The sequence below is a fragment of the Barbus barbus genome, assembly GCF_936440315.1.
Source record: "Barbus barbus genome assembly, chromosome: 13".
NCBI classification, from domain to species: Eukaryota; Metazoa; Chordata; class Actinopteri; order Cypriniformes; family Cyprinidae; genus Barbus; species Barbus barbus.
The window spans coordinates 14,259,033-14,270,753 of record NC_136741.1 but is presented as its reverse complement, the minus strand read 5'-3'; the positions used below and the strand labels follow the sequence as shown (position 1 = coordinate 14,270,753).

Sequence of the window (11,721 nt, the reverse complement as noted above, 5' to 3'; positions counted from 1 at the left end):
ACAATTTCTCAATGGTAAGTGTAAAAAACACCCTTTTTACCCTGTCAAAATCAGCTCTGTTTTCAGCAAGCCGTTTTAGTCCATGTTGCTTTAAATGCTAATGAGCTCTCTGCCTGAGGTCACCCTGCCCCTCTCTTCCTTGGGGTGACCAGCAGACTGTAAACTTTGCTGGTTTTGCAAAAATTCATAAAAAACCCTTATACCCTTATACTCATTTCTTCTGTAGATGAAGCTGGATCACGAATGATTCGTGCAAACATAGACGCTTTTAGGCAGATTGGGGATCCGTGTATTCCCTTCAAAAACTAAAGTAATGTTAATCCTCTGCATCTTCAGCGGCTTAGATGTCGGGAGTAAATGAAGACTGCTATGTTCATTATTACATCCAAAAACAAAACACCTCAATCGCTTAATCGGAGACATTCTTGTCTTCCCCTGCATCGGAGTCGAGACAATGGCGGACAGCTCTCAGCTCACTCAGGGCGGGTCTAAGTTAAGACAGCCTTGTCAATCAACTATCGTGGGAGCGCCTGTACAGAACTACGTCATTCTGACAGGAATCTCAGAACAGCCTGATTTGAGAAAGGGGATTTTAAGATAGGGATTTAAAAAAAAAAAAAAACACTGGGTGGATTTTTATCATTATAGGGTGGATGTGTACACACTTCCAACACACATTTATGTTCAAACTAGTTGAAAAGTGAATTTTGCATCCGATGACCCCTTTAAATTCTAATTCACTGGCCAATGATATAGAATTAAATTAAATTTTAGGTTCCACACCTATACTGAACATTTTCAGGTTGAATGATGCCATCTTGAGGTTGACAAATGATATTGTCCTGTGAAAAAACCTATTGGTTCTATTAAAATATATATATATATTTGTAATATTTTATTTAGTAATAGTAATACTTTATTTTAGTTCAGTTTGTTTATTCACAGGACAGTAAAGAGTGACAGAAATGTACTAAAAAATGAAGTTAAATGGAGTGCAGGTCAGACTCAATCGTATGTCACCCACAACATGCTTTAAGTTGTACTCTGTGTAAATGTTATTTACTGTAAACTTTGCAAATCAATGCAAAGAAAATACTGGACTTAATAATTTCAGACTTCTGTATGAATGGTCAGTGTTGGAAACTGACCTCAGAACTGCAGCCAAACAAACTGCTACAAGGTGCTACATTTAACATGCTGTTTCAATCACCCAGGGCCTAATCTAAAAACATCTTTTACACATTTTTATCTACACTACTACTGAAATGTTTGGGGTTGATCTGATTTTTTTTATGTTTTTGAGTCTATTAATGCTTACCTAGGCTAAAAACAGTAATAATATGAAATATTACAATTTAGAATTTAGAAATTTTAATATAGTTGAATGTGTAATTTAGTCGTGATGAATTTTCTGCAGCCATATTACTCCAGTCTTAAATTTCCTTCAGAAATGATTTTAGTACACAAGAGCACACAACGTACCTTTAAAAAAACAGACAAAAATGGTGACTTCCCCACTTTTTATTGATTTATTTTTTATTTATATAAGCATTAAATTCAGTAAATTGAATACAACTAGGAGCCTGTGACAAAATATTCATTTAAAAATGAACATATAATCCATAATCCCTACAGTCTTAAAAAAAAAAAAAAAAAAAAAGATCCTGCAAATTTTAAATTCAAGCTCTAAAAACACTTCAGCTGCAGTTTAGGTTATTGTAAGAGGATGTAACAATATAGCATTTAAGTTAAATATTTTATCCGACCAGTGTATTACAGCATTATCAGGCTTTCAATAATCAGCCTTTGTTCCAGCTCTTCAGAATGGCCTCTGCTGCATCCAAGGTGCTTTCTTGCTGTAGTATAAAACCCATTAAATACCATCAGCACTAGTAAGGCATTTTATGTCATTTCTTATTTTAAAATAATCTCCGCAACATTCAGAGAGTTTCAGAAAGGAAAGATAGCAAAATATTTATCTATGCTAGATAGCTGAATGATCTTTTGCATTTCCTGTAAAAACCTAAAGTTAACCCACTCCTTACCTTGATAAAGCACAAACGAATGTATTTCTCAAACTGCTTTACTGAATCTTCCCCCACAAAAGCTGTTACAGGAATCGCAGCCAGTTTCTTAAAAATAAATAAATACATTAATAATAATATATATAGTGGTGTGAAAAAGTTTTTGTCCCCTACCTGTTTTTTCAAATGTTTGCATATTTGTCATACTTGAATGATTCAGATCAAACTAATTTTAATATTACACAAAGATAACCTAAAGTAAGTTGAAGTACAAAATGCAGTTTTGAAATAATGATTTCATTTATTAAGGGAAAAAAACGGTCCAAACCTGCCTGGCACTGCATGAAAAAGTAAATGTCCCCTAAATCTAATAACTGGTTGTGCCACCCTTTGCAGCAACAACGGCAATCTTTAAGTTTTAACCTTTAACCTTTAAGTTTGCGATAACTGGCAATGGGTCTTTCACATCGCTGTGGAGGAATTTTGGCCCACTCTTCTTTGCAGAATTGTTTTAATTCAGCCACATTGGAGGGTTTTCAAGCATGAAAGGACTGTTTAAGGTCATGCCACACTCAGAGGTGGACTTGTTGGTGTGTTTGGGATCATTGTCCTGCTGCATAACCCAAGTGCGCTTGAGCTTGAGGTCACAAACTGATGGCTGAACATTCTCTTTCAGGATTTTCTTATAGAGTGCAGAATTCATGTTCCATTAATTATGGCAAGTCATCCAGGTCCTGAAGCTGCAAAGCAGCCCCAGACCATCACACTACCACCACCATGTTTGACTGATGGTATGATGTACTTTTTAAGAAATGCTGTGTTGGTTTTACGCCAGATGTAACGGGACACACACCTTCCAAACAGGTTCAACTTTTGTCTCATCAGTCCACAGAATATTTGCCCAAAAGTCTTGGGGATAATCAAGATATTTGTTGGCAAATGTGAGACAAGCCTTTGTGTTCTTTTTGGTCAGCAGTCAGCTTTTGCCTTGGAACTCTCCTATGTATGCTGTATTTGCCCAGCCTCTTTCTTATTGTTGAATTATGAACACTTAAGGCAAGTGAGGTCCTGCAGTTCTTTAGATGTTGTTCTGGGTTCTTTTATGACCTCCTGGATGAGTTGTCATTGCGCTCTTGGAGTAATTTTGGTAGGCTGGCCACTCCTGGGAAGGTTCACCACTGTTCCAAATTTTCTCAATTCGTGGATAATGGATCTGACCATGGTTCACTGGAGTCCCAAAGCCTTAGAAATGGCTTTATAACCCTTTTCCAGGCTGATGCATGTCAACTATTTAGTTTGTCATCTGTTCTTGAATTTCTTTAGATCGCGGCATGATGTGTCGCTCTTTAAGCATGCTTCACTTTGTCAGACAGGTTCTATTTAAGTGATTTCTTGATTCAACAGGTCTGGCAGTAATCAGGCCTGGGTGTGGCTAGTGAAACTTAACTCAGCTTTCTAAAATAATATGGTTAATCATAGTTTTTTCTTGATTTAACAGGAGGGGGCAATTAATTTTTAACGTTGATATCTGAAATCACCAAAACAAACACGCCCCCACCCCAAAAGGGTCTCGGCCCTATTTTGATAGATCCGCCCCACATCTATGTAGCCTATGCAACGATTAATTCTGTGAAACAGACACATTCTACAAAGAGCAGCGTACTTGATAACGTCAGTCAGCTCGCCTTGGCTGCTGCAATCTTCCTCACTGTATTTACAGACGAAATATATCAAACACCACTGCCTCTTTTCGTTTTCATTTAAACATATTAATAGAACAATAGAATAAAGACCAAAGATTACCTGTTAGATTTACCCCAAAACGAATTATATCTTAAGTTTATCCACTACAGTGACATCAGAGTCAGCGGCAAATGTCAGAAGGACTAGCCGAGGTTATGCTCCTCTCTTCGGGATAAATGAGCACTGAGCGCCCGGTGGTCACGTGGAGCTTACGTCTCCGAAATCGCTGAAGCACATTTTCAAATAGGCGCTGTTTTTATAAATATACCGCAGATTTGAGTTTTAAATACTACATCCTCGCCTGAAATACACGCGTCCAGTGTAGGCAGACATTAGCTGTTGCGGCGCGCCGCGTGAGATACGGTGTTACTCACCTATCGAGAAAAAACAAAGCAACCTCTGCATCTGATCGCAGGCCTTCCGCTCCTTGAGTTCTCTCCAGCACTGGAAAGCTGATCCAATATTTACATGGGTCCTACTTCTTGCCTTATTGCTCCGCAGTCATTTTCCTCTTTTTGTTTTTTTATCCACCATCTCTATCTTTCTGTCGCTCGGCTGTTCTCTGAGCGTTCTCTCCTCCACATCACGAGTAGACACACCCCATACTGCTGATTGGCTATTAGTTTGTTTTGGTACTCGACCCCGACTCAGTTTTCTAAAAAGTTTTTGAAAAATTACATACCCTGCCTTTAAGTGACAAATATTCGAAAAATTTAAAAAACAGCAAGGGGGCAAAAACCTTTTCATGGCACTGTATGTATATATATATATATATATATATATATATATATATATATATATATATATATATATATATATAAATAAATTTTACTGTGATTTATCTTATTATTTATTCCTAAAATCACAAAACAGAATACCTTCTCTTTTATCATCCATTTTACAAACTTGTAGTCATATGGTTCATCATCTCCTTTATGTGACAAATCCTGATCTATATTCAACAGACAAGACAGAACAACACTAATCAGATTTAACTTCCCACAAACAATGTGACCTTTGACTTTGTAAATATTTTTTTTATTTAACAAATGTCACTTCAAGCCACTTACTGAGTGCTGTGACATCCACTATCATGAAGTATCCTCCCTCCGGGACCACTGGAGTCATGCCAGTCTGTCTCAACATGGCTGCCATGCGGTCTCTTTTCCCTTCCAGCTCTAGTGCTAGAGAGGTAAAGTAGCAGTCGGGTTTACCCATCAGCTCAAAGTCCCGAAGAAGACCCTGGCCAACAGCCTCCTACTATGCAGTACAACTATGTCACAAACACATCGCCTAGAACAGTGCATTGTGTACAACTATATCATAACACAGACAAAACTTGCCTGTAATGGGGTCGGACATGTATAGAGACTGTTCTGCATAACAGTCTGGAGGTGTTTGATCAAGTGTCCAGGCCCGATTGACCAGCCCAGCTGCAAAAACAAAAGAATATATAAAAAATAAATAAGTGCTGTCAAACGATTAATCGCGATTAATCGCATCCAAAATAAAAGTTTGTTTACATAATATATGTGTGTGTGCTGTGTATATTTATGTAAATGCATGTATATATTTAAGAAAAATATGTTACGTTTACATATTAAATATATTTATATATGATATAGTTTATATGAATATATATATACACGTAAATATTTTCTAAATATTTGCTGTATGTGTGTGTCTTTATATATACATAATAAATATACACAGTACACAAACATATATGTAAATAAAAACTTTTATTTTGGATGCGATTAATCACGATTAATCGTTTGACAGCACTAAAATAAATAAATAAATAAAAAATGAAAAATAACATTTTATCATTTTTATTTTATTTAGAAAATGTTGTAATTGTTTATCACCATTGAATTCCAAACCTGTTTGCTACTTTTTTTCATGAAATACAAAAGGAGAATATTATTATAATCCTAAAGCATCTCTCTGCCATTCAATGTGTCATCAAGATCAACCTAAAAAAATGCAATGATTTACAATATCAAGCTTCAAAAGAACCGAAAAGAACCATATTAGTGGTTCATATCATTTGTGCACATATATAATGAGTCTTCATAAGCTTTGAAGAGGCTTAAAAAGACAAATACAGTGGCATGCGAAAGTTTGGGAACCCCTTGCAGAATCTGTGAAAATGTGGATAATTTTACCAAAATAAGAGAGATCATACAAAATGCATGTTATTTTTTATTTAGTACTGTCCTGAGTAAGATATTTTTCCATAAAAGATGTTTACAAATAGTCCACAAGACAAAAAAATAGCTGAAATTATTAAAATAACCACATTCAAAAGTTTGGGAACCCTTGGTTCTTAATACTGTGTGTGGTTACCTGGATGATCTACGACTGTTTTTTTGTTTTGTGATGGTTGTTCATGAGTCCCTTGTTTGTTCTGAACAGTTAAACTGAGCACTGATCTTCAGAAAAATCCTCCAGGTCCTGCAGAATCTTCAGTTTTCCAGCATTTAACCCTTTAACCCTTTCCAGCAGTAACTGTATGATTTTGAGATTCACCTTTTCACACTGAGGATGATTGAGGGACTCAAACACAACAATTAAAAAAGGTTCAAACATTCACTGATGCTCCTGAAGGAAACACGATGCATTAAGAGCCGGGGGGTGAAAACTTTTGAACAGGATGAAGATGTCCAAATTTTTCTTATTTTGTTGAAATATCATATTTTTCCATTTCGTACTGCCCTTCTGACGCGACAGAAGATACTTGCATGTTTCCTGGAAGACAAATGAAGTACAATTTACCTTGATCTTCAAATTCAAAAAGTTTTCACCCCCGGCTCTTAATGCATCGTGTTTCCTTCAGGAACATCAGTGAATGTTTGAACCTTTTTTAATTGTTGTGTTTGAGTCCCTCAATCATCCTCAGCGTGAAAAGGTGGATCTCAAAATCGTACAGTTACTGCTGGAAAGGGTTCAAATATGCAAAAGATGCTGGAAAACTGAAGATTCTGCAGGACCTGGAGGATTTTTCTGAAGATCAGTGCTCAGTTTAACTGTTCAGAACAAACAAGGGACTCATGAACAACCATCACAAAACAAAAAAACAGTCGTAGATCATTCAGGTAACCACACACAGTATTAAGAACCAAGGGTTCCCAAACTTTTGAATGTGGTTATTTTAATAATTTCAGCAATTTTTTTGTCTTGTGGACTATATGTAAACATCTTTTATGGAAAATATCTTACTCAGGACAGTACTAAATAAAAAATAACATGCATTTTGTATGATCTCTCTTATTTTGGTAAAATTATCCACATTTTCACAGATTCTGCAAGGGGTTCCCAAACTTTCGCATGCCACTGTATTTAGGCTTTTAATTACAGTAAATCTTCACCACTGCTTGCTCAAAAAACCTATAGAGTGTAACAGTGCCCATTTTTCAGCAGCCTTGGTTCCAGAATTATTTGTCCCATTGATTTTCCCATAAGGATTTTTAAAATGTCTTCAATAAAGAGTTGTAATACAATATTACAACCTTTGATTTCAATGGCTCAAATTACTTACTTAATCACTTAATGTCTTTAATTAGTGCCCTGTCCAAATACCTACACCCACCTTACACCATCAGGACAAGACCACAGGAACCAGATGAGTCCTTTGCACAATCTGACTCTGCTGCAACCTAGATTTAAACTGCTGATTTTGTCTGGCCAGAGGAGAATGACACTATTTCGACACACTATTTCCCCGTCTAAAAACTGTAAAGCTGATGTAAAGCCACCCAGCTTTATATCAAGCTGATGCAAAGCTGGTTTGACACAATTTGCATTGTTAAAAGCGCTATACAAATAATAGTGACTTGACTTGACTTGCGCTCTCAAGCGCCCAAGACCACGAGTGCGGGTATGTGGACAGGGCATAGGTAAAGAACTACAATCGAAGGAAGCATTATGAAATAAAAACTATGAATAAATGCAAATATTTAAGAAGTTTAAGAATGTAGGGAGACTCTATTACGTGTTTAACAGTGCTTCATGGTAGTGGGTAGGCATTTAGGTAGGTTTCTTTTTTTTTTTGCAGAATTTCAGCTATTGCAGGTTTTTGAAAGCATTTCAAAAGCAAACTCTGCATTTAAACAACAAAATGAAATGAAATGATGTGCTTAAACTGTAGGTCTGTTTTAAAGGTTTACGAGTTATCCAAAATCAATTAATCTATGGAGAAAATCAATGGAATATTTTCCTTCTGGAACTTGACTGTTGCACTCTATGGTGATCTGGCACCAAACTTGCCATGCAGCATAATTTCTTAATCTGAAGCTTGAATAAGATTTCATAGCTCTTATCGACATTAGGTTGCTTTTATGGATTTTTGTTCCTGGAGTCTTTAAAATCTTAAAAATCATTATTCAGCAGAGAAAAATAACAGCAGGAGGGTTTGAATTGACAGGACGGTGAGTAAATAACATAACTTTCACTTTTGGGTGAATTACTATTATAAATATGAACAATGAAAACAACAACAGTCAAATACCTTCCATCCAGTGACGCTGAAAGTTTTCCCTGCACTGCCGATAGTGATGGTTCTGTCCCACATTCCAGGGAGGGTTGCTGTTAAGAAAGAATACAGCAGAATCAGCACATCTTTATAAAACGTGTAATCCACTCAAATGGAAAGATAAGATGCACCACTGGAGAATTATCACATACCTATCTTTACATGCTCGTGGCCTTTATATACGAGCCATTCATATACCTCATCACTGAAGCACAGGGTGTCATGTTTGATGCAGAGATCTGCAATGGCTTGCAACTCACTCCTTCTGAATATCTGGAAGTGGAAGAGAGCTTTAGAATATTAAAACGCATTTTGGATATAAATATGATATATATGACCTTACTTTTCCAATAGGGTTATTAGGAGTGTTGATTATGATAGCCTTGGTCTTGGAGTTGAATTTACTAGCAAGTTCTTCCTGGTCCAGAACCCAGTCAGCACTACTTACACTGGTTGCTGCTGATGACGACTTCTGCAGAACAGGTCAAACAAGTGTTATGTGACATGAAAAAATACAGCAAACACTACAGCGAGCAATATTCATCCTGCTAACCTACCAATCGTAAAGGTATTAAAACAGGTTTTCCCCCTGCCATTTTCACCATAGGAACATAGCAGTCAAAAAAAGGTTCTATAATAATAACCTGAATTGAAAAAGGGAAAAAAAGGAGAGAATGCATAAATCATAATCTAGTGCAATTATATGATGAAAGTATTACACACAAGTGCCAAATATACTTTACCTCATCTCCCTCCTCAACCAGAGCCTGCATAGTGCTGAACAAAGATCCATATCCACCTACTGTAACCAGGATCTCTTTAAACGGATCGAGCTGACGGTCATAGACCTTTCCATATACTTTTGACAGGGCTTTAACCAGTGTTGGGTGGCCCTGAAAACAGAAATGTAGCTATTTGAGCGTTTTTTCAACATAATACAGGATAATCATAAAGTGTGGACAGAACATACAAAGCCACGTGTGTACTGGTTCAGCCTGTCAACCATTGCAGCCTGAGCGAGACCCTCTTTCACATAGGAAGGAGGAGGAATGTCTGGGTAACCCTGTCCAAGATTGACAATGGAAGGGTCTGCTGCCACTGATGTGAAGGCCACCCTAAAACACAACAGACACTGTTAGGAATATTTAACATGTCTGTGAGAAAGTGTTTGCAAATAATGTCTATTCTTACCATACATTCTTGTCTAGACCTTCTATCCTTTTCGTGTTCTTATGTTTTATGGATGCCATCTTGTACTAAAAAAAGTGAAAGAACGAAATAAAGGAATGTCAGAGAGAAATGAATAACTCGGTAAAACTTGCACTCACTTGGCAGGATGGGAAATTTCTAAATGTATTGGTTTGTAAAATGCGTGGAGCAGATCTGAAAACACGAAGTAGATTAATAGGATTCATATCTGGCAACAACAAAAAAAAGTCAAGATCGTATCAAATATTCATTGCTCACTTCAAAACATTGCGGTCACAGCTATAAGACTCTTTTCAGTTCATTGGTTGCAGTATTTTGTGTTTGAAAGAAGCAGATTCGGCCTGACGCAAACGTCCTACGCCTCTAAACAGACCAATCAGTTTGCTCTTTTCAAAGAGTCGATACAAGACTCTGTTGAACAGTTCTGCGACCAAGAGGCGAAACTCTGATGCGTTTTGGGTAACAGCCACCAGGTGGCGCTTCGGTAACGCGGCCGCCATTTTGGGGTGAAAATTTTAACTAGACGTTACAGATATACAGAAATAGACAGAATAGCAACGAAAGAGAAGTCAAAGTGGAATAAAAAACTCAATGTTGGGCAATCCACTGCAACAACTATCAGTGTGACAGTAAAAATCTAGCCTTTTATCGTTTTCCCAAAGACCCTGACATGTAATTATTCACAAAAGTTATATTGTGTTTTGAAGTAGTGCTTGTGCGTCTGCTAACTGTATCTGTTTTTAGTCTAGTAGTAAACTTAAATCCTTTTAGGAACTGCAGGTCCTATAGCCATAGAAACCATATAATGATTTATATGGATATGACACTATAGTTATAATGAGCATATGCAACTTCACACATTTACAATTATTTACTATATTATTATTACTCCAGTAGGTCTGAAATATATATTGTACGTTTTAATCCCCTGAAACACACTACAAACATGATCTTCTCTAGAACATGATGCATTGCTGTGTCTGTCATAATATTAAACAATTTTGGAGAAAGTGGGTGTACTTGTGTGGGTGTTTTTTTTTTTACATAAAACTTTTTTTTACAGTCTTCCTTTAACCCTTGTGCATCAATAAAAAAAGTTACACTTAGGTCCATAGTGGAGAAAAATGGTCATAAAAATTGGAAGCTTGAGCACAGACTTAAGTGTGGTCTCATTTTAAAGAAGACCCATGGCAGATTATTGTTGAAGTAAAAAAAGTTATACAGGTTTAAGTTTATGAAAATGATTTATGAGCAATATTTTACGTTATTTTATGAATATTGTATGAAACATATTGAACTCTAAACCTGCTAGAAAATCAAAGCAAAATTTAGTTTGGGCGCAGTACCAAATTTTCCCCATTAGATGCCAGCAAACTCTGCTGGTGCACACAGTGCTTGGATTTGTGATTTACAGTAGAGGTTCTCTCTCTCAGTTTTTACAAGAACACACACATACACACACAAATTTTTTTCTATGACACACATACAAACCACGCTCTGACATCCATACCAACACACCCACGCAATTATAGCTGCATTATTTATCCAATTGGCTCTATAATATGCAGAAGCAGAAAACAGGAATAAAGCAAGTATTTGCTTTATAGGCCCTTTATAGACCAAACCTGAAAAAATGGCACCATCTGGTAAAAAAAAATATTTTGAAGCCTTGCCAACAGAATGAAAGCCTATTAACAAAAATTGCATCATTTTACAGTTAAACGGCACTGGGATTAAAAATAGCTGTTTTAATGGATTTCAATGGGGACATTTTTGTCCAAAAGGCACTGAGTGTAACAATTTTGTGTACCTAGTGCATAAAATCTTTTAGCTTGGGAGCACAGAGTTAAGTTTGGTCTCATTTTAAAGAAGACCCATGGCAGATTATCATTGAAGTAAAAAAAAAGTTAAAAAAATGAAACAAAAAAAGTTATAGAAGTTTAAGTTTATGAAAATGCTTTATGAACAATATTTTATATAAAATATATATTTTATGTTACATGTTGAACTCTAAACCTGCTAGAAAATCAAAGCCACAAATCTAAACGAGCTGTGTTCCAAATTTGAGGTTGATATCTCAAAAAATTAGCTCTCAGTAAGATTTTGTTTGGGCGCAGTACCAAATATTCCCCATTAGATGCCAGCAAAACTCTGCTGCTGCACACAGTGCTTGGATTTGTGATTTACAGTAAAGTTTTTCTTTCTCAAATA

General features: G+C 36.3%; 1 protein-coding gene across 6 annotated transcripts; it reads right to left on the bottom strand.

Moving 5' to 3' along the window:
* Positions 1-1,505: 1,505 nt before the first annotated feature.
* Positions 1,506-9,893, bottom strand: LOC306878889 (kynurenine--oxoglutarate transaminase 3). Of its 6 annotated transcripts, XM_079431477.1 has the most exons (14): positions 9,769-9,875; positions 9,630-9,684; positions 9,493-9,557; positions 9,272-9,416; positions 9,045-9,194; positions 8,859-8,945; positions 8,645-8,773; positions 8,454-8,574; positions 8,278-8,354; positions 5,111-5,200; positions 4,838-5,024; positions 4,646-4,719; positions 2,046-2,132; positions 1,506-1,856 (listed from the first exon to the last, which is right to left on the bottom strand). In XM_079431477.1, the coding sequence occupies exons 3-14, from the start codon at positions 9,549-9,551 to the stop codon at positions 1,800-1,802; spliced, it is 1,263 nt and encodes a 420-aa protein (XP_079287603.1). In that variant the 5' UTR covers positions 9,552-9,557; positions 9,630-9,684; positions 9,769-9,875; the 3' UTR covers positions 1,506-1,799. The 6 variants fall into 6 exon arrangements, with proteins under 6 accessions (XP_079287603.1, XP_079287604.1, XP_079287600.1 ...); XM_079431478.1 differs by lacking the exon at positions 9,630-9,684 and having other exon boundaries at positions 9,769-9,893; XM_079431474.1 differs by having other exon boundaries at positions 9,630-9,821.
* Between the last annotated feature and the right edge of the window lie 1,828 nt (positions 9,894-11,721).